The sequence below is a fragment of the Dipodomys spectabilis genome, unplaced genomic scaffold (genome assembly GCF_019054845.1).
Source record: "Dipodomys spectabilis isolate Male_0828 unplaced genomic scaffold, ASM1905484v1 ptg000594l, whole genome shotgun sequence".
Lineage (NCBI taxonomy): Eukaryota > Metazoa > Chordata > Mammalia > Rodentia > Heteromyidae > Dipodomys > Dipodomys spectabilis.
The window spans coordinates 877,643-903,346 of record NW_024871271.1 but is presented as its reverse complement, the minus strand read 5'-3'; the positions used below and the strand labels follow the sequence as shown (position 1 = coordinate 903,346).

At 59.3% G+C, this 25,704-nt stretch overlaps 1 protein-coding gene across 1 annotated transcript in view; it reads right to left on the bottom strand.

Moving 5' to 3' along the window:
* The window catches only part of Zfyve28 (zinc finger FYVE-type containing 28), an 85,173-nt gene that overhangs the window by 8,151 nt on the left and 51,318 nt on the right, over positions 1-25,704 (bottom strand). The window contains exons 6-9 of the mRNA XM_042670995.1: positions 25,600-25,689; positions 19,503-19,604; positions 17,385-18,623; positions 237-391 (exon numbers count right to left, since the gene is read on the bottom strand). Coding sequence (XP_042526929.1) covers positions 237-391; positions 17,385-18,623; positions 19,503-19,604; positions 25,600-25,689 — 1,586 coding nt within the window. The remainder of the gene's footprint in view (positions 1-236; positions 392-17,384; positions 18,624-19,502; positions 19,605-25,599; positions 25,690-25,704) is intronic.

The window sequence follows — 25,704 nt, the reverse complement described above, 5'->3', positions numbered from 1 at the left end:
GGCCACAGTGTGGACCACACGTGCAGGGCCCCAGGGGCGCCCCAAGCCGCTCCGCTCCCCGCACAGGCCTCCCCCGTCCTTTCTGGTGGGCAGGGCTGGCCTTCCTCAAGAGGGGTGGAGGGATGGCTCTGCCCACAGCCCCACAGCGGGGCCCTGACGTCCGCGCTGCCCACCGCACGCACGGCCAGGGAGGCCGGCCCCGCGGCTCCCAGGCCCCCACCCGGCCCACCACACACCTGAAATGCAGACAAACAGGCGGTGGATGAGGTCCTGGCTGCCGTGGAACCTGGACCGGATCTTCTCTCTGGAGGCGGCGGGGGTCACAGGCATGGCAGCCTGGCTGCCCTCCAGCCCGGTCTTGTCTGAGGAGCAGGAGCTGGGGGTGGAGCTGCTGCAGAGAAGGGAGGCAGGGTGGGTGGGGGCAGTGCCGGGGGCTGAGGGAGCCCAGGGGTCAGCCGGGCGGAGGGACAGACAGATGGATGAGGCAACAGCCTCCCCACTACCGCCCTCCTCGAGAGGACTTGCACATGGCATCCGTGTGAAAAAAAAACATTGATGTGATCCAAGTGAGCCCCTGGAGAACCAGGCAGAACCCTGGAGAACCGGTGCCCGACCTCATCTGGACCGTGATGGCTACGCCCTGGGAGTAAGCCCTTCCGGACCCTTCCGGTGAGTCTCCTAAGCTCAAGCCACTCCCCTTTGTGTCCTTGTCCAGCGCTGTCTCCTGACGTGCTCCTGGCTGCCACACCCTCTGTGGGGGGCTCAACGTGGCCCAGAACCTCTGAGTACACCTGCGCTGAGTACACCGTGACTAAGCAAAGGGCAAAACCACTCTGCAGTCCTCAACCCAACCACCAGTGTCCTTAGAAGACACAGAACTAGAGACGGGGCACTATCCCTGAGCTTTTGTGCTTAAGGCTAGTGCTTTACTGTTTTAAGCCACAGTGTCATTCCAGCTTTTGGGCAGTTAATTGGAGATAAGAGTCTCATGCCTCAACAGATGCTGGCAGGGATGTGGCCAAAAGGGAACACTACGACACTGCTGGTGGAAATATAAATCACTCTGGAAAGCAATATGGAGATTCCTCAAAAGACTAACATGGAGCTCCCCTATGATCCAGTAATCCCATTCCTGGGCATTTACCCAAACGATCACAAGCAACACCACACTGAAGCTACCAACACAACTATGTTCACTGAAGATGAACATCATCTAAGATCTGGAACCAACCCAGATACCCCTCAGTAGATTAATAGATCAAGAAAATGTGGAAGATATACACAATGGAATTCTGTGCTTCGATCAGAATGACATCACCCATTTGTAAGGAAATGGAAAGACTTGAAAAAAAATTAATTGAAGTAAGCCAGACCTAAAGACACATAGGCTCCATGGTTTCGCTCATTTGTAGTAATTAGCATATGTCTGGAATAGTCCTAGCAGAGGACCACAATAGCTCAATAGCTATGTACATATGAGCATATAAAATGATTCTAATCAAAATGAACTCTAAAATATGGAAATGAGTTTATTTTTTGTCGGTTGTGGGGCTTGAACACTGGGCCTGGGCGCTGTCCCTCAGCTCTTCAGCTCAAGGTGAGCGCTCTACCACTGGAGCCACAGCACCACTTCTGGCTTTTTCTGCTTATGTGGTACTGAGGAATCAAACCCAAGGCCTCTTGCATGCAAGGCAAGCGCTCTACCACTGAGCCACCTTCCCAGCCCTTTATTTCCTATTCTAACTGCTGTTTTGTGTATGCAATTTTTTGTCCATCTAGAAATGTTCATTACAATTCTTAAAATTGCCCCCTGAGGCCTACTCTGGGCCTACCCTTTTGGGGGTACTGGCCACCGGCCGTTTGCCCGGCTGGTGGTGTTCCTCAAGCGCTGGCCCTGCGTTGGAGGAAGGCGCATGTGTAGGGACCAGGAAGCTGCCCCTTGCTGGCGGGGCACGCACTGGCGCAGCCTCCGTGCAGGAAGTGCTCTGGTGCCATCCCTGCCCACTCGCCCACTCCTGCGGCCCCGGGCCTCCCGTGGCTCTGGGCAGCCTCCAGAAGAAACTGGAAAGGAGCCGAAGCCTGCACGCCACGGCGGGGAACCGGGGACCTGACCGCCCATCCCAGGGCGGCGTGTGGACGCAAGCCCACGCCAGCCCCGCGTGAGGAGGGACAGGCACCACGGCGGCCAGGACACCTCCTCCCACAAGGTCAGACCCATCCGGAAACACAAAGACAAGACACAAGGAGCACTTCGGGGTGCCACGTGGGGCTGCACGGGAGAGGCTGGGTGGGGAGAGGCCCTGGAACCCCGTGGGCTCCTTCCTTTATTGGAGGAGGGGGCGCCGGGACTCATCGCTCTGACCTAAAGCAATGGATGTTCCCTAGAACCCAGAGAAACGTGTGGGGGGGCATGGCGTGCAAGGCCATGGAACCCAGAGTTCTGCTGGGCCCGAGCGAGGATCTACACCCCACCCCGCACACCTAGACCACCCTGTTTACAGAGGTGAGGCCTCTGACCTCCAGCAGAGGTGCGGCCCTCACGGCCCCGTCCTGGGAGCTGAGGGACGTCAGCTTCCATTGCATAGCCACCAGCATAAGTAGACAGCCTCACAAGCACTGACAATGACAGATGCACAGAGACCTCCTCCGGTGGCATGGCTCACCCTGCCCAGAGACGGAAGACACCAAGGGCCCAGGGAGGAAACAAGCCGTGGCGGAATATCACTCCGCCCTCTCAAGGAATAAGACTTAGAGACCTGCTGCAGTCTGGCTGAGCCTTGGAGCATGCTGAGCGGGGCAAGCCAGACCTACAGTGAATTCCTGCAGAATCCCACTACGTGAGGTCCCTGGAGCAGGCAGCCAGCGAAGACAGCAGCGGAGGGGCCGAGGGGGGGTGGGCACAGTGTGGGAAGATGAGCACACTCTGGGGTGACGGCGACAGGGACTATGCACAGATGGATCATGTGCACGTGACATCACGGTGCCACCGAGCTGGGAACTAAGACCGTGAACATGAAAGCCACGCGCCAGGCGCTCAGGCCTACAACCTTAGCTCCTCAGGAGGCTGAGTTCCGAGAGATTGTAGGTCAGAGTCAGCTAGGTCAGAAAAAGCCCACAAGACTCCATCTCCCATTAACCAGCAAAAAGTAGGGTGGGAGACATGGCAGAGCTCCAGCTATGAGCAGGAAACTGAACAAATGTTTAAGGCTCAAACCCTGGTACTGACAAAAATAGAGAGAGATCAAACTAACTGTGTGTGTGAGTGTGTGTGCATGCATGTGGGAGTACATGCTGGTCCTGGGGCGTGAACTTGGCCCAGGTGCTGTGTCTTAGTTTTTTTGCTCAAGGCAGGCACTTTACCACTTGAGCTATAACTCCACCTCTGGCTTTTTGGCCATTAAAGAGTTTCACAAGCTGGGTGCTGGTGGCTCATGCCTGTAATCCTAGCTACTCAGGAGGCTGAGATCTGAGGATGGAGGTTCAAAGCCAGCCCGGGCAGGAAAGTCTGTGAGACTCTTATCTCCAATAAACCACTAGAAAACTGGAAGTGGCGCTGTAGCTCAAGTGGTAAAGCGCTCGCCTTGAGCTGAAGAGCTGAGGGACAGCGCCCAGGCCCAGCGTTCAAGCCCTACAACTGACAAAAAAAAAAAAACAAGTTTCACAGAACCTCCTTACTCAGGCTGGCTTTGAACTGAGGTCTCAGGTCCTGACCCTCCTGAGTAGTTAGGATGACAGGCATGAGCCAGTGGCACCTGACCAATTGATAATTATTTTGTGTTTTATATCTATATCTATCTATCTATCTATCTATCTATATGTTTTGCCAGAATAAATGTCCTTCTTTGGTGATACTGAGGTTGGAACTCAGGGTTTCATGCATGGTTAGCAGGTGCTCTACATTCCTCCACTCCTCATGAAATTTTAGAGGAAAATAGCCATCAGGGTAGAGGACAGAGACAAAGGAGCCAAGCTGAGTGTGGAAGAGAGGCTGGACCGGCGCGCCATTCGGCTGCAACAACATCCACGTGCTGAAATCCATTCGCAAGGGTGCCCCCCACCATCCGCCCAGTCCATTCGCGGCCTTCCGCAGCTTCCACATGCTCTGTGGCCATGCCCACCACTCTGCCCACGGAAGTTCAAAACACCATTGTCTGGTAGAGAGATACAGGGGGACTTGGTCACATCAGTCCCAAAGGTCTGGGTCAAGCCCGTGCCCAGGTGCAGCCAAGTGAGGCTGCAGCACTGTGCGACGGTTCCAAAGCTCTTCTCTGACAGCCCAGGGTTTCACTGTAGAAGTGGGTAACGCTATAAGCTGAGCTTCTGGAAGGTTGGGAGCCCAGGGCATAGCTTCATTCAGCAGCCTGATACAGCAGACAAACACATTTTACTCAAAAGCTTAATTCCAGTCACCTTTTCAAAAGACCGTAGCGAGCCCGGTGCTGTGGCCTAGAATCCCAGCTTCTCAGGAGACTGAGATAGGAGGATGGCTTCAAAGCCATCTTGAGCAGGAGAGTCTGAGAGACTCTTATCTCCACTAACTACCAAAACAAACAAAAAGCCCAAAGTGGAGCTGTGACTCAAGTGGAGTAAAATACTAGGCTCAGAGTTCAAGCCTTAGAACTGGCAGGCACACACACACCCAGACCATAGCAAAGCCCAAATGAATGTGGCTCAGCAAAGAATTTAGTAACCGAGTATATAGATATAAAAAGGCCTTCACTCCCTTGAGCTTCTCAGTCCGTGAAGCAAGAGTGAACACCGACAGGAAAGCCGACAGTACTGCAAGCTGTTCTGGCTACACAATCATGGATTCACCAGAATCCCCAAATCCATTGCAAGGCCTGGGTACCAGGAAGGAGATGCTGCGGGGCTGTCTGGGTGCGTCTTGCTGTGGGAGACGTGGGAACACAGACCTCTGCACAACCGCGTCCACCCAGCCCGTCATCTCCACCCCAACGCAGGTGATGGGGGCTGACCCCTGTAAAGGTCAGACCCATCAGCCACCTTCCACCACCCACCCAGCCACCCTCCATCCATCCATCCATCATCCAACCTACCCATCTATCCATCCATTCATCTAGCCACCCCCACCCACCCTTCATCCATATCCATCTCTCCATCCATCTCCCATCCACATCCATCCTTCCATCCGTCCATCCAGGCACTCACCCATGCCATCCACTTGTCCTAAAAATGTGTAATAGGAACCATGCTTATGGTAGAGTCACGACAGGGCACACTGCGGAGGGTTAGCGGAAGCTCTTCTTTTCCCTGAGGGCAGCAGGCCTGGGGTCCTGGGAGGACTTCCTGAGGACGGCCCGGGCAAAGGCCTTACGGCAGTCCCCGACTGCAGGGACCCACCCGGGCAATGCTGGGAAGACCAGTCGGTGGAAGGTGGAAGCTGGGGGAGGCTTTCACAGGACCATGGCCAGAGCTAGAGGTGGGAGAGGCCTGTGACAGACCCTCCCAGGAACTCCCCAAACCTCCAGCCTCAGGCCTCAGAGCAGCAGGAGGAGGAGCATGCCCCGAGGCACCGGTGTCCAGCCCTGCCCGTCAGTACCACAGCTCCGGTCAGTACCACAGCTCCGGTCAGTACCACAGCTCCAGTCAGTACCACAGCTGCAGTCAGTACCACAGCTGCAGTCAGTACCACAGCTGCCCGTCAGTACCACAGCTGCAGTCAGTACCACAGCTGCAGTCAGTACCACAGCTCCGGTCAGTACCACAGCTGCAGTCAGTACCACAGCTGCAGTCAGTACCACAGCTGCAGTCAGTACCACAGCTCCGGTCAGTACCACAGCTGCAGTCAGTACCACAGCTGCAGTCAGTACCACAGCTGCCCGTCAGTACCACAGCTGCAGTCAGTACCACAGCTGCCCGTCAGTACCACAGCTCCGGTCAGTACCACAGCTGCAGTCAGTACCACAGCTGCAGTCAGTACCACAGCTGCAGTCAGTACCACAGCTGCAGTCAGTACCACAGCTGCAGTCAGTACCACAGCTGCCCGTCAGTACCACAGCTGCGGTCAGTACCACAGCTGCCCATCAGTACCACAGCTGCCCGTCAGTACCACAGCTGCCCGTCAGTACCACAGCTGCGGTCAGTACCACAGCTGCGGTCAGTACCACAGCTCCGGTCAGTACCACAGCTGCCGGTCAGTACCACAGCTGCCCGTCAGTACCACAGCTGCCCGTCAGTACCACAGCTGCAGTCAGTACCACAGCTGCCCGTCAGTACCACAGCTCCAGTCAGTACCACAGCTCTAGTCAGTACCACAGCTGCCGCCAGTACCACAGCTGCTCGTCAGTACCACAGCTGCCCGTCAGTACCACAGCTGCAGTCAGTACCACAGCTGCAGTCAGTACCACAGCTGCCCGTCAGTACCACAGCTGCCGGTCAGTACCACAGCTGCCCGTCAGTACCACAGCTGCCCGTCAGTACCACAGCTGCAGTCAGTACCACAGCTGCAGTCAGTACCACAGCTGCCCGTCAGTACCACAGCTACTCGTCAGTACCACAGCTGCAGTCAGTACCACAGCTGCAGTCAGTACCACAGCTGCCCGTCAGTACCACAGCTGCCCGTCAGTAGCACAGCTGCCCGTCAGTACCACAGCTGCGGTCAGTACCACAGCTCCGGTCAGTACCACAGCTCCGGTCAGTACCACAGCTGCCGGTCAGTACCACAGCTGCCGGTCAGTACCACAGCTGCCCGTCAGTACCACAGCTGCAGTCAGTACCACAGCTGCCCGTCAGTACCACAGCTCCAGTCAGTACCACAGCTGCAGTCAGTACCACAGCTGCCAGTCAGTACCACAGCTGCTCGTCAGTACCACAGCTCCAGTCAGTACCAGAGCTGCCCGTCAGTACCACAGCTGCAGTCAGTACCACAGCTGCCCGTCAGTACCACAGCTGCAGTCAGTACCACAGCTGCCCGTCAGTACCACAGCTGCCGGTCAGTACCAGAGCTGCCCGTCAGTACCACAGCTGCCCGTCAGTACCACAGCTGCAGTCAGTACCACAGCTGCAGTCAGTACCACAGCTGCCCGTCAGTACCACAGCTGCCCGTCAGTACCACAGGTGCGGTCAGTACCACAGCTCCGGTCAGTACCACAGCTCCGGTCAGTACCACAGCTCCGGTCAGTACCACAGCTGCCGGTCAGTACCACAGCTGCCCGTCAGTACCACAGCTGCCCGTCAGTACCACAGCTGCAGTCAGTACCACAGCTGCAGTCAGTACCACAGCTGCGGTCAGTACCACAGCTGCAGTCAGTACCACAGCTGCCCGTCAGTACCACAGCTGCAGTCAGTACCACAGCTGCCGGTCAGTACCACAGCTGCAGTCAGTACCACAGCTGCTCGTCAGTACCACAGCTCCGGTCAGTACCACAGCTGCAGTCAGTACCACAGCTCCGGTCAGTACCACAGCTGCAGTCAGTACCACAGCTGCCCGTCAGTACCACAGCTGCCCGTCAGTACCACAGCTGCCCGTCAGTACCACAGCTGCCCGTCAGTACCACAGCTGCCCGTCAGTACCACAGCTGCAGTCAGTACCACAGCTGCCCGTCAGTACCACAGCTGCAGTCAGTACCACAGCTGCCGGTCAGTACCACAGCTGCCGGTCAGTACCACAGCTGCAGTCAGTACCACAGCTGCAGTCAGTACCACAGCTGCCGGTCAGTACCACAGCTGCCGGTCAGTACCACAGCTGCAGTCAGTACCACAGCTCCGGTCAGTACCACAGCTGCCCGTCAGTACCACAGCTGCAGTCAGTACCACAGCTCCAGTCAGTACCACAGCTGCCCGTCAGTACCACAGCTGCAGTCAGTACCACAGCTCCAGCCGGCTGCCGCTGCCTGTCGGTACCACAGCTCCGGTCGGCACCAGGGCCTTGGTGCCATGGGGTGAACTGGTGCCTTCCCGCTTCCTTCCTCCTGGCCACATGTGGTCTTTCTCCTGGAAATCTCAACACACGACCCTCACCCTCAGGAATGACATTTCCTCATGACAGCTCCTGATGCCTGCGGGCAAGCAGAGGACAGCAGGAGACGCAGGTTCTTCCCGTGAGACGCACCTCCTCAGACGAGGTTCTGTCCAAGTGAGAAAGTGAGGCGCAAAGCCGGTGCTGGAGGCTCACACCAAAACCCCAGCTACTCAGGAGGCTGAGATCTGAGAGCGCGGTTCAAAGCCAGCACGAAGACTCCTATCTCCCAGCGAGACTCCTATCTCCAATTAATCACTCAAAAGCTGGAAGTGGAGCTGTGGCTCAAAGTGGTAGAGCACTAGCTTTGAGCATAAAGAGCTCAGGGAGCACCCAGGCCCTAAGTTCAAGAACCATAACCAATAACTGGAAGGAAGGAAAAAGGGAGAGAGGGAGGGAGGGAGGGAGGGAGGAAGGGAGGGAAGGAGTGAGTGAGTGAGTGAGGGAGGGAGGGAGGAAGGAAGGAAGGGAGGGAGGGAGGGAGGGAGGGAGGGAAGAAGGAAGGGAGGGAGGGAGGGAGGGAGGGAGGGAGGGAGGGAGGAAGGAAGGGAGGAAGGAAGGAAGGAAGGAAAGAAGGGAGGAAGGGAGAAAGGGAGGGAGGGAGGGAGGGAGGGAGGGAGGAAGGGAGGAAGGGAGGGAAGGAGTGAGTGAGTGAGGGAGGGAGGGAGGAAGGAGCAGGCAGGGACCAGAAAAGAAGTACGAATCCAGGAAATGAGTGGTCTGGGAGAACAGGAACCTAAGGCAGATGTCTCCAGCTGGCGTCCTCGGGGGAGCCTCTGGCTCTGGTCGGGCGGCCTCTGGCTTGGGTTGGGCGGCCTCTGGCTCGGGTCAGACGGCCTCTAGCTCAGGTCGGGCAGCCTCTGGCTCAGGTCAGGCGGCCTCTAGCTCAGGTCGGGCAGCCTCTGGCTCGGGTCGGGCGGCCTCTGGCTCAGGTCGGGCGGCCCTGAGTGCCAGACACATCTTGGTGCCTTCTCTGAGTGCCCACCAGCGTCCCTGCTCCTCTACTCCTGGGGCAGCAGGTATGGACCTGGCCCCGGGGGACCAGCGCTGGCCAGGAGGCAGCCCAGGGACTGGCTCAGGGGCCCGGACCCCACTTCCAAGCACAGCCCTGGACTGGATGCTGGACAGCGCTGCTGGGAGGCCAGGCCCGCATGCCTGCGCCGCCCCTGTGGCTCCCTGGTCGTGGGTAGACGCCGCCCCAGGCCTCAGAGCAACTCAGCACAGGCCACTGGCAGACACCGCCCGCCCTGCGGCGGGAATGGCTCCCACGAGCTTCAGCTCCCACCAAGCCACGCGCAGACCGGAGCGGAGAACGCTTCACAGTCAGGAAATGCCCTCCGCTGCCCTAAGGCTCACAGGGTCCCCGGCAAGTCCCCGTGCTCCCTCTCCTTCCTCAGCCTGGCTCCCTGTCGCCGCCAGACATCCTGTGGCCCCAGGGTCTTAGCTCGGATGTGAGGCAGCCCAGCACGCCTTTTCCTGGCACTTCCTTTGGTCCCATTGCCATCCTTGCGCCATGGTGCGGACAGATCGGACCCAGGCCCGGCTCTTCCCGCCCCACCCCTGCGCGGCGGCCTCCCTGGTCCCCACATCCCTGCGGCACACCTCGGGAGAATGCGGCAGCCACTGCCGGCCTCGAGCAGCGCCGCATCCCCGCCCAGAGGGGCCCCGCCCCGTGCTCAGTGCTGATGGTGTCTGCTGAATGCAGCGGCTCAGCCAGGGAGCGGCGCACGCAGGCCCTGCGCTCCTAGGGACAGCGGCACTGGGCAGCGCCGCTGGCGGTTAGGGAAAGACGGCAGCTGTGTCTGATGTGGAGCCTGCAGAAACCTCAGCCCTCACCACGCCCAGGGAGGCGTGCAGAGGACGGGCTCCACTTGAGCACTGCCCGAACCGGACGCCCGTGCACCGGCAGGGCTCCGCCACCCGGGCATAGCTGGCCTGGCGGCAGAGGAGCTGGACACCCAGCTGGCGGAGCGGGAGGTGGATCTCCTGCGAAGTGGATCTACTGGGGTGATCTCGGAAGGAGGGCAGAGTGGTCAGAAGCCCAGTGTCCAGCCCACGTGAGCAGATGTGACCCCAAGATGAGAGGCTCCCGACAAACCCCCGGAATCGGTGACCCGCCAAGGGTCTGCGGAAGCACCCAGTGGAAGGGTCTGGAATTATCCCGGATTAGTGTGGTCGGTGTCCTGCTGAGAGGCAGGAGAGCCACCACAAGCTGGGGAGGGGCAGTGGCTGGGCCACAGCCAGGGCAGCCGGGGAAGGGGCCCCTCAGACGCCCGCCCACACCCTGCCCTCCACCACTGGGACCGGACAGATTCCCGGGGCACTCAGCTTCTTGCTGGCGGGGGATCTTGTCACTGTGGCCCCAGGACACAACAGTAAAGGCCGAATCTAATGCCATCCTGAGACCACTTTTACCTGCTGGGCAGCCTGCTGCTTCCCTACCCACAGAACGGGCAGGAAACGGCCTGGTGACCACACACTCAGATCCTCAGACCCTGCCTGCCTCTGGCTGGTGCACAGCAGCCTCAGGAGCGTGGACAGGGGGGCCCTGGCGGTGAGCGGAAACAGCCCAACATTATAGCATGCTTGAAGTATTCAAAAATATTCGAAAGAATAGTAACATCCAACGTGTAACTGTGGCATACGCTGTCCAAGGACGTCCCAGCCTGCAATCTGGGCACAGTCCTTTGCAGAGCGTTGTTTGCTGCTGCTTCTTCCACGAGCTGAGCCTTGCACGGCACAGTGGTGGTTGTGATCTGTCTCCTGGGCGGGCTGCACACTCCCAGTGCTCTGTGTGGATGGCGAGGAGCAGAGGAAGGGAGCTCCAGGACTGTCAGGGGACCGTGTGTTCCTGCTTGGCTGCCTGGGGGCCTTTGGAAAACCCAGCTGGCCAGGCCACAAGCTGCCCCCGGGGTGTCTGCAGCCAGGGCAGAGAGAGCCTGCACCACCTCAGCCTTGGGCTGGAAGCTGGGGCGTGGAGCTGAGGGTTGCCCTTCCTCCCCCGAAATATCCATGCGTGAATGAATGTACATGGGCACTATGCCAGGCATGGTTGTGAGGCTGTGTGCACAAATACACGTGAGCGTGCGCTCAGCCACCGAGGTGTGTGAGCAAGGACAGGAGGGCAGATGTGTACAGACCTGACAGTGCGTATTTGGGGTGTGCATGTGAGCACCTGTGTGAGCGCATGCTCCAACCTGGATGGGCCCGCTGCACCCCCTCTGCGCCCTGACCCTGAGACCTGGAATCTCTCCCAGGGTCCAGGGTCTACACCACAGAAGGCAGCTACAAACAGGCCTGACTTCCAGACCACTGAGGTCTGACTCGAGCAGCTTCCACAGAGTGGGTCTCTTCCCAGTGGTTTCCAAACTCATTTCTGCAGCCCGTCACGTAAGAGCACCAGCAGTGTAAGATAGAATTCAGTAGCCTGGGGCCTGCACATCCCTTTAAGCATGAGTCACACTGTGCTTTAAATTTAAATACGATCGTTTAGGAACGAAACCCCGGTGCATGCCAGGGCGAAGGAGCCACCGCGGTGGGCGAACGCTGAAATGATCAGGCCCAGCCTGAGCCTCCCCAGAAGCCCAGGGAAGGACAGGGTCCAGTCACGATAAGGGGTCATTGGGCAGCTGTAGCGGTTAGAGAGGGTCCAACACTTGGCAGCAGGAAGTGCTGCCCCCAGGAGGGGACTGCACGTTGGGAGGGCTGGACATGGAAAGCCAACGGCTTCTGCATGACGGGGGTGAGGGCTTTTGAGAGCGGGCTCCAGAGCTGCGGGGACAGCCTGGGTCTCTGCGCCCGTCACGATCTGCTCCACAGACCGGAGGCCGTGGAGCAGCGGTGGGCGTTGCAGGCAGATGGCCCTGGGTTCGAGTGCTGGTACTACATGTGAGCTTGGACCAATCGTGTGTCCTCTGTTTTATTTTTTTCTTCTCAGTCTTGCCAAGTGCAGATAATGCGTGGACAGAAGTGTGACTCGACTCTGCTCAGCGCTCTGGCATGCTGTGGCACCCACAGGACTGCACCGTCAGGAACTATAGTCAAGACCCAAAGGCAAAGTAACAATTTTTTTTGCCAGTCCTGAGGCTTGAACTCAGGGCCTGGGCACCGTCCCTGAGCTTCTTTTGCCCAAGGCTAGCGCTCTACCACTTGAGCCACAGTGGACTTTCCTGCTTTTTCTGTTTATGATATAATGAGGAATCGAACCCAGGGCTTCGTGCATGCTAGGCAAGCACTCTACCACTGAGCCACATTACCATGGATTATTCTAGATTGGTAAAATGAGGCCAGGCAAAACAAGCTTTGAATAGAATGTGTTTTCCCCTAAAAGGTTCACCTGAAAAGACAGGGAAGAAGCCCGTAGAAAGCAGAGAGCAAAGGATGGGGTGACCTTCAATCTGCAGGGCCTGGGGCGAGAGCGGCTGCCCTCCGCTCTGGGCCTCGCTCCTGGCTCCAACGCAGCTGCCACTGGACCTGCGTCTGTCCCGTGGCAGGGGCAGTCTGGCCATTCTACCCGAACAGAATCCTGCCACAGCTCCCTCCTCTGAAGCACTCAGTGGCTGTATGGCACGCAGGACAAAGCCCCCAAGAGCAGGATCTGCGCCGTTCGCCTGAGGCCCCGTGCCACGCACCGCAGGGCCACAGGTGGCATTGGGCAGGGGCCATGGTCCGATCAGGACAGCCACCTGATGGCCCCTGCTGTGCGTGCCGTGCCAGCAACCAGCACCCCGGCCAGACTCTTGGCTCTTCCCCTAGGACTGGGTGACAGCCACATCCCATCTCCAGGACCACATGAACATCACTGCCACCAGCGGAGCCTCCTGACCTCTCTCTGTGTTTCGTGGACTTCCTGCTGTGTGCAGCTGCTTGTCCATCTGCCTGACACACACCTTTGGCCATGCCTGTCTGGTTCCTTGTTGGGCACACAGACGCCGGCTCTGCGCTCTGGGACATTGACACGCAGGAAGGAAGGAGGAGAGGAGGCCCCCATGCAGGTGCTGCCCTGAACGGGGTGCACTCTCTCTGCAGCTCTGGTTCTGGCTCCCTCCAGCTCAGTACTAGGCCCCAGGGTACTGTCCAAGGTCCTGGAGCAAAGGCATGGTGGCCCTAGCTACCAGGACCTGACACTGGCCCTTCCTCACAGCCCTCATGACACATTCCCCGGAGGGCTTCCTGGAAGACAGGACACCTCCTGAGCACCCTGGACACGACCCACAACCAGCAAAGGACTGCAATCACAGGACCCTGAACACAGCCACGACCAGCACAGGACTGCAATCACAGGACCCTGAACACAGCCCACGACCAGCACAGGACTGCAATCACAGGACCCTGAACACAGCCATGACCAGCACAGAACTGCGATCACAGGACCCTGAACACAGCCACGTCCAGCACAGGACTGCAATCACAGGACCCTGAACACAGCCCACGACCAGCACAGAACAGCAATCACAGGACCCTGAACACAGCCACAACCAGCACAGGACTGCGATCACAGGACCCTGAACACAGCCACGAGCAGCACAGAACTGCAATCACAGGACCCTGAACACAGCCCACGACCAGCACAGGACTACAATCACAGGACCCTGAACACAGCCATGACCAGCACAGGACTGCAATCACAGGACCCTGAACACAGCCCACGACCAGCACAGAACTGCAATCACAGGACCCTGAACACAGCCACGAGCAGCACAGAACTGCAATCACAGGACCCTGAACACAGCCCACGACCAGCACAGGACTACAATCACAGGACCCTGAACACAGCCATGACCAGCACAGAACTGCAATCACAGGACCCTGAACACAGCCACGACCAGCACAGAACTGCGATCACAGGACCCTGAACACAGCCACGACCAGCACAGGACTGCGATCACAGGACCCTGAACACAGCCCACGACCAGCACAGGACTGCAATCACAGGAGCCTGAACACAACCATGACCAGCACAGGACTGCAATCACAGCAGCCTGAACACAGCCCACGACCAGCACAGGACTGCAATCACAGGACCCTGAACACAGCCACGACCAGCACAGGACTGCAATCACAGGAGCCTGAACACAGCCATGACCAGCACAGGACTGCGATCACAGGACCCTGAACACAGCCACGACCAGCACAGGACTGCAATCACAGGAGCCTGAACACAGCCATGACCAGCACAGGACTGCAATCACAGGACCCTGAACACAGCCATGACCAGCACAGGACTGCAATCACAGGACCCTGAACACAGCCACAACCAGCACAGAACTGCAATCACAGGACCCTGAACACAGCCATGACCAGCACAGGACTGCAATCACAGGACCCTGAACACAGCCACGAGCAGCACAGAACTGCAATCACAGGACCCTGAACACAGCCCACGACCAGCACAGAACTGCAATGACAGGACCCTGAACACAGCCATGACCAGCACAGAACTGCAATCACAGGACCCTGAACACAGCCCACGACCAGCACAGAACTGCAATGACAGGACCCTGAACACAGCCACGAGCAGCACAGGACTGCAATCACAGGAGCCTGAACACAGCCCACGACCAGCACAGAACTGCGATCACAGGACCCTGAACACAGCCATGACCAGCACAGAACTGCGATCACAGGACCCTGAACACAGCCACGACCAGCACAGGACTGCGATCACAGGACCCTGAACACAGCCATGACCAGCACAGGACTGCAATCACAGGACCCTGAACACAGCCACAACCAGCACAGAACTGCAATCACAGCAGCCTGAACACAGCCATGACCAGCACAGGACTGCAATCACAGGACCCTGAACACAGCCATGACCAGCACAGAACTGCAATCACAGGACCCTGAACACAGCCCACGACCAGCACAGAACTGCAATCACAGGACCCTGAACACAGCCCACGACCAGCACAGGACTGCGATCACAGGACCCTGAACACAGCCATGAGCAGCACAGAACTGCAATCACAGGACCCTGAACACAGCCACGAGCAGCACAGGACTGCAATCACAGGACCCTGAACACAGCCCACGACCAGCACAGGACTGCAATCACAGGACCCTGAACACAGCCCACGACCAGCACAGGACTGCAATCACAGGAGCCTGAACACAGCCATGAGCAGCACAGAACTGTGATCACAGGACCCTGAACACAGCCACGAGCAGCATCAGCTGGCAGTGTGTGTGGCCCAGCCACACCAGCTCTACCTGGCTGTAACAAAAGTGACAACACCTCCGGAAAGTGCGCTGCCTGCAGAAGCCGGGGCCAGGGTCAGGAAGTTGGGGAGGAGCACCTGGAGCAGCAGTGACTTGCTCATTAGCGGGAGTGTGTGCAGCTGTGTCCATTTTCCTTTGCTTAGACTCCTAAAAATGGAAGAACGGCCAGGCATGGTGATTCATGCCTGTAATTCTACCTACTTCAGGGACTGAGATCAGGAGGACCAGGGTTTGAGGCTAACCTGGGCAAAAAGTCTGTGAGATCAAAGCTCTACCAATAAAGTCTGGTTGAATGGCTCAGGCCTGTCATCGCAGCTATGACAGGACGCACACTCACGTGCATGTACATGCACGCACATGCACGCGCGCGTGCACACACACACAAGTGGAATTGAATTTCAAATACATGCCTCACGCCTGTAATCCTAGCTACTCAGGAGGCTGAGATCTGAGGATCACTGTTCAAAGCCAGCCCAGGCAGGAAAGTCTGTGAGACGCTTATCTCCAATAAACCACTGTGGCTCAAGTGGTAGAGTGCTTGCCTTGAGCTGATGAGCTGAGGGACAGTGTCCAGGCCCTGAGTTCAAGCCCCATGACTGACACACACAAAAAAATGACAAACAAAAGAGGCCAGTGGCGTGGCTCAAGAGAGACAGAGTACCTACTAAGCAAGTGCAGTAATACCAAAAGTATGGAAAACTGAACAATAAAAACTCTGGACCCTGTTTCCTTTAGCAGCAGGAGAGAATAAAATCTCCTCCAACAGGCTTCTCTGGGCGTATCTTCTTTTGTAGATTTGGCTGGAAACCATGCAAATATTTTATATAAACTTACATTAAGTATAAACAGCAGTCTCTATATATCTCATGCAAAGTTAACCTGCTAGGAGTAAAATTGCTGGCAGAACTTCAGAGAGAGGAACAATTTGGAGTCGACAAAGCAACTGGGTGTATACTCTAGAGATTATGCCCTAAAGACAGAAAAAAAAATGCAGACAACCATCCTTGAGCACACATACAGGGTGGCTGGCTTGGAAAGTGCTTTGGCAGCTCCTTAACCATTTAAACATGGTCAGCATTGATCCACGTGTCCACAGAAAACCCGCACCTAGCCGCACAGTGGCACCACGACCGCAGGGCGCTCCTCAGCCGGTGCCCAGAGACACAGGGTGCCTGTCTGTACCATGGTGTCACTCAGCCACAGAGTGGAAGCTTCTGAGGTGGACAGCCATATGGATGACCCTGAACACACTGTGCTGGGCAGAAGAAGCTGGACGCAAAGGGCTGTATCTCCTATGGTTCGTTCGCCAAGCCCACCGGCGGCAAACCCTCTGAGGTGGAACGCAGCCTAGAGGTCACCAGGGGCTGGGAAGGAGGCCGGGGCCGGGGCCGGGGCCGGGGCCGGGGCCGGGGCCGGGGCCGGGGGTATGCTTTGGGGGCATGTTGCTGCTCAAGTGGCTACAGCTGACCCCAGGCGCCATGGCCCAGCCTGACTGGGCAGCAGAGGCCCGAGAGCCATGGAGGGCTCCTCCTGCTCTGTGGGAGGACACTGGCAACACACTGCCTGCTGGAGTCCCAGAAGCCCCCTCCTCACACCATCCCACGGCCCAGCCCGCAGGGCTCTGCTCTGGCTCCAGGCTGAGCCCTTCCTCGGCCTGTCTCGGCGGAGCCTGTGAGGTGAGGGTCTAGGGAAGGGGCCTCTCACCCGGAGGACGCCTTGACTCTGAGTGTGACACTGGCTAGACCCAAGGTTAAAGACAAAACAGGCCATGATGCTGCCACCGGAGCGGCTTGCTGGTCTGCCTTGTGGAGAACAGGCCCAGGTGGGGGGACTGGGGAAGGAGACAGCCTCAGGCATGGGTGTGGGTCCTGAGGGCCTTTCTCCCTACCCTGCTACCACCCACTGTCCTGTCTCCAGGGAGCGTGTGGGGGCCCTGGTGGGAGGGAGATCTACAGACGCCTTTGGAGAGGTGGTCAGACAAAGCCTGGGCTCCTGGGAGCACTCCTGAGAACCTTCTAGAGGGACATAGAGTCCCATCATGGCCCCCGGGAACCACACCCACCACCAGGGGCCTGTGTCCCTCCCATCAGCACGCAGGTGGCTGGCAAGGGTCAGTGGGCAGCACGCTCCATGGGTCCTGGGTCTAAGGCAGGCCCAGCCACGGGCCTGGGTAGACCGTGCTTACCTGCAGCCTGCTGGGTGAGGCGGCGGGGACTGGGCTGTGTCTCCTCCCCCTGGAGGCCCGGGGCTCCCCTCGGGGGCCTCAGGCCCCTTCAGCTGGCTCATGGCCGGGCCCTCTCCTTGGTGCCTGGGGACTGCAGCCCCCTGGGGCCCTAAGGCATGTGTGAGGCACTTGGTGGGGGCAGGACCTTCGCATTCCCGCCCGTCAGAGGCATCTTCCGCGGGCCGGGGAGACGTGGGGTCTGGCAGGGTGTCATCCAGTCTCTGGGGACACTTGTCGCCAGCCTTGGCTAAGCCGGTGGAGGGGTGAGGGGCGTCCAGGAGGCCCCGCAGGGGCTCCACCGCGTCCTCCCGGCCGCCCGGGCAGCTCCGGCAGCACACGCAGGAGTGGAGGAGGCAGCTGGAGGCCGCGTGGCCCCCCTCGGCCTCGGCCCGGGGCTCCGGCGGGGAGGCGGTGTGGCCGGGGACTTCCTGGGGGGCCGTGGCGGGGCCCAGTGCAGCGGGAGACTTGGGGTTGAAGATGACGGTGGCGGAGAGCTTCATGCCACCGGTGCGGTGGGCGATCAGCTCGGCCGTCTCGGCGTCCTCGGTGCTGGCCTCCCAGCCGTCCAGGGAGAGCTGCGAGTCCAGGCAGCTGCAGGAGGAGGTGCCCGCCAGGCCGGCCGCCCGCTTCTCGCCCTCCTCCTCGTTATTGTTGTTGCACCAGTCCTCCGTCTTTCCTGCCATGGGAGCACTGGCCCCCGCCCCGCTGCGGGGCCCGCTGTCCTGGGCGCCAGCTGGGGGGCCGTCTGCCCACCCAAATGGGTCACCCGGGGCCTCTGCCACCTCCACATCGTCCATGAAGAACACCCTCTCCTCCTCGAAGCTGCCTGCCTTCAGCGGCGCTCTGCCGGGAGACCCCTCCCCGCGGGGGCTGCCCTCGGCCCCCAGCTTGCGGGCCGGGGACTGGCAGGCGCTGGGCGGCGAGAGCAGAGAGGACATCTCGTCGCCCGCCCTGTGGACCATCCGGCTGAGCTCCTCCAGCTCCTGGTCGTCGTACTGCATGGAGCAGGCTAGCTCGGCCTCCGGGTCTTTGGCCTTGGCTGAGAGCAGCTCTTCGGGGGGGAGGGGCGTTGGAAAGGTGGGTGCCAGGGCGGTGGGTGGCTGGGCATCCGCCTGCATTGGGAGCTCCGCGTCCTGCGAGACGCAGAGGCTCCGCTCCAGCCTGTGCAGCTCCTCTTCAGTCAGCGCCTGGAGTAAATCCCTACGGTCAAGACAGAGACATGGTGAGGGTCCCAAAGACCACGCCGGCCTCCCTGGCCAGGAGTGGACACAGCCCCCTGCCGGCAGCAGTGGCGGTGGCAGGAGTGCACCCAGCAGTGGCGGTGGCAGGAACGCACCCAGGGCACGGGTGCCCGCACTGTTCAGCACCCAATGGGGTCCTCCCTGACTCAGTGCCAGATGACGGCCGTCTGAAGACCATTTCTCCTTCCTCCTCCCCTCCCTCATTGCATTGTTCTTGTTTATTGGTGGTTAAGTAGTTGCATAAAGGATTTCAAGTTCAGGAGTCAGGTTACGAGTACAATGTATCTTGTCCAATACCAGCCGTTCCATCTTTCCCCATCCCATCCCTACCTCAAGTTACACAAATTTTTACATAGTAGACGTTGAATAGAATGACATTTGCTACCCTTCCTCCCTCCTTTCCCATGCCCTCCTTGTTTCTGCTTCCTGGTATTCACTTAACAAACAGTCCATTAGTTGTTCAGAGTAGTTCATCATTGGACCTCCCCTAATTTGTGTGTCTGTGCATATTACCTGTATCCGCTATCATGTATGTATTTTATATGTAACTTCCACATATGAGAGTAAACAGGTGCCCTTAGTCCCTCTAAGCCTGGCTTACCTCACTTAACATGATTTGTTCTAGGTCTCCCCATTTCCCTGCAAATGACATATTATTCTGATAGATGAGGAAAATCCCATGGTGTGTAGAAACCACATTTTCTCGGTCTGCTCATCTGCTGGAAGGCATCTGGGCTGTTTTTACAACTTGCTACTGTGAATGGTGGAGGGGGTGAACTCGAGCGCCGGCACCACCCTCCCAGCGCAGCTCCCCCCCTCACCGCCGCTCAGCCCTCACCTTATTTTCCGCAGCAGCGTGTGGAAAGGCCGGAACAGCTCGGACATGTCCTCCACCTTGCGGTCCAGGTTCAGGGGCCCGTCTGCATAGACCACGAGGCCACTGCATTTGAGACACGGGAGCCAGCGTGGTCAGACCCGTGGCCCCTGCGTGAGTCCCAGAACCCCACCTCCAAGTGATACCCACTGGGATGTGGTGCAGCCTCACCCTTCGCCTCTAGGACTTAATCAAATATGTGTACAGAGAAAGCAACTGGAGCCACCACCCAGCCTTGAGCACCTTTTGAAGTGGATTAGGGAGTCACAAGATAGTCCTAAGAATGTAATTGTAGCCAGCACCGGTGGCTCACGCCTGTCATCCTAGCTACTCAGGAGGCTGAGATCTGAGGATCACGGCTCAAAGCCAGCCTGGACAGGAAAGTCCATGAGACTTATCTCCAATTAACCACCAGAAAACCAGAAGTGACTCTGTGGCTTCAGTAGTAGAATGCTCACCTTGAGCTGAAGAGCTGAGGGACTGCACCTGAGCCCCGAGTTCAAGCCCCATGACCAACCCCAAAAAAAAAAAAAAAAAGAGTGTAATTGTACATATCAGTGCTGCAATCAGAGAAATTAGCATGGGGATCTGGTCCTCAGATCTTCCTCACTGACATGAGAATAGAGCTGTGGAAGCTCGTGACAGTGAGGCCTGAGAGGATTCCAAACCCTGGCCCTGATCGGAGAACCGGGATGGGAGCCGAAGCCTCCCCTCCGGTACTGTCACTGTGCAGTGGGAAAAGCATCACACTGCCCAGACACCCACAAAGCCCCAGAGCTATTCCCCAGGCAGGGGAGACTGGCTTTCCTCTCCCCCACATGCCCTCCGGCTCAGCACCCGCTGACGGCCCTGAGAATCGCTCTGGCCATCACCACAGAGAGGCTGGCCCCAGCCACCCCACCATGCAGGGCTGCTCTGTGTCTGCCTCCATCAGCCACGGCAGCCGGCTCTCCCAGAGCTTCGCCCCAGGACCCTGCCCTAGGTGCTTCCCGCTGGGTCTCTAGGAAGCAGACGGCAGGGTCTCGGTGGTCTGAGGGGCTCGGGGAAGTCCATCTGTCCCTGGATTCTGTTTTGTTTTGTTTTACTGGAGAACAGCGGAGGACCACATAGCCTCATCCACAAGGATCAAATAAACATAATTTAGGTGACAAATTCGCAAGATAGGGCCTTAACTTTTGATGGTAAACCAGGTGGCCTCAGGACAGTGAAAAGAGGCAGAAAAGGAGCCGAGTGTGTGTGGTTGGAGGTGGGGGCTGGGTGCTAAGAGGCCGCCCGGCCTTCAGCAATCCTCGCAGTCCTGTCGGCTGAGGAGCGGCTGACCCGAGCACGTGCCCGCCCGCGGTGCCCTGCAGTGGCCAGTGCTCCCACACCTGCCCCGCCAGGGTGAGGTCAGGGCAGAGCCCCACAGCAGCCCAGTTAAGAGCAGTGAGAAGGGGCTGCTGCCCAGGGCCTGGCCGTGCTAGGCTCATCTGGAATCTCGGGCATCGGCCCTGTGCCCCAGGGCCCTGTGCCCAGCTGTGCTCACACACTGGAGCACTCAAACCACAAGCGCCTGCTCTGTGCCCGTCCTGCCCCCTGCACGGAGGCTCTGGGAGCAGCCCAAACCACTCCGAGGGGCAGGCATGGCACAGGGCAGACCGGCTCTCTGTGTCCCTGTGAACAAGGGCAAGGCTGGTGACATTGTGTTCCAGGAGCTCAGCAAACACCTGCACAGAGTCCTACTGGCCTGGCCACTGACGCCATGTGCTCTTGGAGAGCGGGACGGGGGCATGGTCCTGGTGGCATGTATGCCAGGACACAACGCACACAGGAACCCGGCTGGAAGAGGCTGCAAAACCCACCCTTCACCACTTTAAAGCGTGGTGCCGCTGGTTAAATACATAGTATTGTGTAAGCTCCGCCTCTCATCCCCCTCCAAGAGCACCTGCAAATAAGTCCTCTAGTCTGCCCCCCCCCATCCACTCATGCCACCTTCTGGCCCACCACTTCCTGTCTCCAGCCCACCACTTCCTGTCTCCAGTTCACCCACACAGCACATCCCATGTAAACTGGATCCTGCGGAGTGTGACCCGCAGCTCTGCTCTCACTCCCCATCGTGTTTACGGTCACGGTCGCTGTGCGGCGTCAGCACTCTGTTCTCATGGAGACATCGCGTCTCACCGTGCACACACGCACTGGGTTATCATTTATCCCCAGGTGGCTATTTGGGCTACCTCCTCCCTCAGACCCCCTGAGGCTGGCGATGGACCAGTCCCAGCGACCTGGTCAGTCGCTGGGTCAAGATTTTAGTTTCTTTATTCTTTTAAAAGAACTATTCGTCTCTCTGCCCCAGCTTTGCCACGGTCAACTTAAAATAAGTCCACTGTGGAAAAAAAAAAAGAACTATTCAAGTAACATTGACCCCAAAGAAATGTATCCTTTACCTGACTACGAAACTGTAACCCTCTGTCCTCAACTTTATATAATGACAAAAACAATAATACTAAAAAGAACTGTTCTAAGATAAAGCCTTTAAAACCAGTTTTGGGAAGACCCAGTCTCTCCAGCCCCGGTCTCCTCCCTCACAGGCATCTCAGTCTCTGTGCAACAAGCAGCGTTCAGGTGTACAGTGGTCACTCGTGATGTGTGTAGTTACGGGAGGGAAGCCTCAAGCTGAGCAGCCGTAGCCCCTGCATGGACAGCGATAGCCCCTCCATGAGCGGCTGTAGACTCTGTGTGTCTGGTCCAGAATGGCTCTGTAGCCAATGAAGAGGGCGCTAGGCTGCAGTCCTGTGGGAGCCAGTGAAGTCCATCACAAGGCAGCCTCAGGACTGGCCTAAAGCCAGTTGGGGCCTGATTCCTTGGGTACACAGCCTTGCTGTGAGGTAGGAGCCCTGTCAGTGGGCCTTGGTGCATGCTCTGCCTGAGCATACACCTTCCTCCATCTCCTGGGGACCCCCCCCAGCCACTTTCCAAGCCCTCCCTCCAGCCTGAGCCCAGAGGGGGGGGGTCCCCCGGGAAGCCCTCCCACAACCGCCCAGCTCTGCCGTGGGTGGGCGGACCCCTGGGCCAGCAGGGCAGACTCGGGGTGCACAGCATGAAGAAGTGGTCCTGTGCTCAGGCTCCTCATCTCCTGGGACATGTCACTCTACACTTCACCCTGACCAACCCAAACATCCTCAGATGATGGGAAATTCCAAAATTCAAGTAGTTACGGGGCTTCAAGTGCCACCCCACTGGGAGGGTGGTGCACACCTGCAATCACACCACTTCGGAGGCTGAGGCAGGAGGGTCCTGAGTTCAAGGCAAGCCTGGGATACAAAATTCAGTGTAAAAAATAGTAAATAAAGTACTGGCCCTCCCGTGTGAGGCGAACTCTTTGGATTTGCTGACTTGACTGCTGAGACGAAGGGTGGTAAGGGGAAGAGCCAGGGATCTGGGCCATTGGAGGGTTCTGGAAAAGCCTACAGGGCTGGTCAGTGAGGAGCCTGAGCCTGGCCAGGTAGTGCAGGACTCCGGGGAGGGGGGTCAGGCCTCACTGTGGTGAGGGGCGTGCCTGTCCTCTGCAGGGAGGGGGGTCAGGCCTCGCTGTGGTGAGGGATGTGCCTGTCCTCTGCAGGGAGGGGGGTCGGGGGGGTCAGGCCTCGCTGTGGTGAGGGGCGTGCCTGTCCTCTGCAGGGAGGGGGGTCAGGGGGGTCGGGGGGGGTCAGGCCTCGCTGTGGTGAGGGTCGTGCCTGTCCTCTGCAGGGAGGGGGGTCGGGGGGGGTCAGGCCTCCCTGTGGTGAGGGGGGTCGGGGGGGTCAGGCCTCGCTGTGGTGAGGGGCGTGCCTGTCCTCTGCAGGGAGGGGGATCGGGGGGGGTCAGACCTCGCTGTGGTGAGGGATGTAACTGTCCTCTGCAGGGAGGGGGGTCGGGGGGGTCAGGCCTCGCTGTGGTGAGGGTCGTGCCTGTCCTCTGCAGGGAGGGGGGTCGGGGGGGGTCAGGCCTCCCTGTGGTGAGGGGGGTCGGGGGGGTCAGGCCTCGCTGTGGTGAGGGGCGTGCCTGTCCTCTGCAGGGAGGGGGGTCAGGGGGGTCGGGGGAGGTCAGGCCTCGCTGTGGTGAGGGTCGTGCCTGTCCTCTGCAGGGAGGGGGGTCGGGGGGGTCAGGCCTCCCTGTGGTGAGGGATGTAACTGTCCTCTGCAGGGAGGGGGGTCGGGGGGGTCAGGCCTCCCTGTGGTGAGGGATGTAACTGTCCTCTGCAGGGAGGGGGGTCGGGGGGGTCAGGCCTCCCTGTGGTGAGGGATGTAACTGTCCTCTGCAGGGAGGGGGGTCAGGGGGGTCGGGGGGGTCAGGCCTCGCTGTGGTGAGGGGGTCGGGGGGGTCAGGCCTCGCTGTGGTGAGGGTCGTGCCTGTCCTCTGCAGGGAGGGGGGTCGGGGGGGGTCAGGCCTCCCTGTGGTGAGGGATGTAACTGTCCTCTGCAGGGAGGGGGGTCAGGGGGGTCAGGCCTCCCTGTGGTGAGGGTCGTGCCTGTCCTCTGCAGGGAGGGGGGTCGGGGGGGTCAGGCCTCCCTGTGGTGAGGGGCGTGCCTGTCCTCTGCAGGGCCGGGGCGCTGGCCTGTCCCGATGCTCAGCAGCACCCCATGTTTCCGCTGTGCTCATACTTCATTGTGCCCTGACACTGCACTGTATGCCTCTGTGCTCTCCAGGTCTCAGTGAGGCGTCTCTGAAGTCAAGGTGTAGTTGAACAACCAAGAACACCCCCAAACACAGGGCTCAGAGTTTGACCTTGAGAAGCTCAGAAATGCTCAGAGACACAAAGAGTTCTACTGCTGTGTACGCAGGGCCTGAATTCATTCACGCACTGCCTTAACACCTTGGAGGCTGAGGCCCTGCATGCCAGCTCCACCCGCGTCCCCCGAGGGGCAGGGGCTGACCAGGTATCCAGCCTGCCTCCAGGCTGCCATCCACCTAGTCTCCAGCCTAGCAGGTTCTGCTTCCTGGCCTGTCCAGAAATTATGCAGTCAAACCAATCCTGTCCTTTGGCAGAAGCCAGGAAATACCTTGTCCTCGTGTCTCTCTGCTCCCTTGGTCACCTGACAGGTCCTGCGTGGGGTGTGGCCAGCCTCCCCGGGTGAGCCTGTGCCCAGCAGGCTGCCATCCTGCGTCAGGTGGCGAGGGCTCAGCCACCTTGCACTACTCGGGGTGGGGGCTCCCCTTCACCACTGAGCAAATCAGGGGTGCTCAGGATGTTTGGCTACTCATCTGCCAGGGGAGGCCAGAAGGCCAGCTCAAAGAGTGCACCGGGGCCAGCCCGAAGACCGCACCGGGGTCAGCCTGGAAAGCACACCAGGGCCAGCCCGGAAAGCGCACAGGGGCCAGCCTGAAGAGCGCACCGGGGCCAGCCCAGAAAGTGCACTGGGGCCAGCCTGGGGAGTGTACCGGGGCCAGCCCGAAGACCACACCAGGATCAGCCCGGAAAGTGCACCGGGGCCAGCCTGAAGACCACACTGGGGTCAGCCCGAAAAGCGCACCGGGGCCAGCCCGGAAAGTGCACCGGGGCCAGCCCGGAAAGTACACCAGGGCCAGCCAGGAAAGTGCACCGGGGCCAGCCCGGAAAGCGCACCAGGGCCAGCCAGGAAAGTGCACCAGGGCCAGCCCGAAGACCACACCGGGGTCAGCCCGGAAAGCGCACAGGGGTCAGCCCGGAAAGCGCACAGGGGTCAGCGCGGAGAGCGCACGGGGCCAGCCTGAAGAGCGCACCGGGGCCAGCCCGAAGAGCGCACGGGGCCAGCCCGAAGAGCGCACCGGGGCCAGCCCGGAAAGCGCACGGGGCCAGCCCGGAAAGCGCGCACGGGGCCAGCCTGAAGACTGCACCGGGGCCAGCCCGGAAAGCGCAAGGGGCCAGCCCGGAAAGCGCACCGGGGCCAGCCCGAAGAGCGCACGGGGCCAGCCCGGAAAGCGCACGGGGGCCAGCCTGAAGTGCGCACCGGGGCCAGTGGCTGAGCAGCCACTGCTGGGCCGTGGCTAACAGAGGCCCGGGCGGCCTCCGCAGGGATGGGCCACCAGGATTCTGCTCGTGACTGTCGGGGAGGAGGGCACTCACCACACGATGGCCAGCCTGGGGATGGTGAACATGAGAGCCGGCTCGTAGTCATCAATCATGTCCTGGGTCAGGTACCCGAAGTCCAGGGCCCTGGCCGAGGAAGAC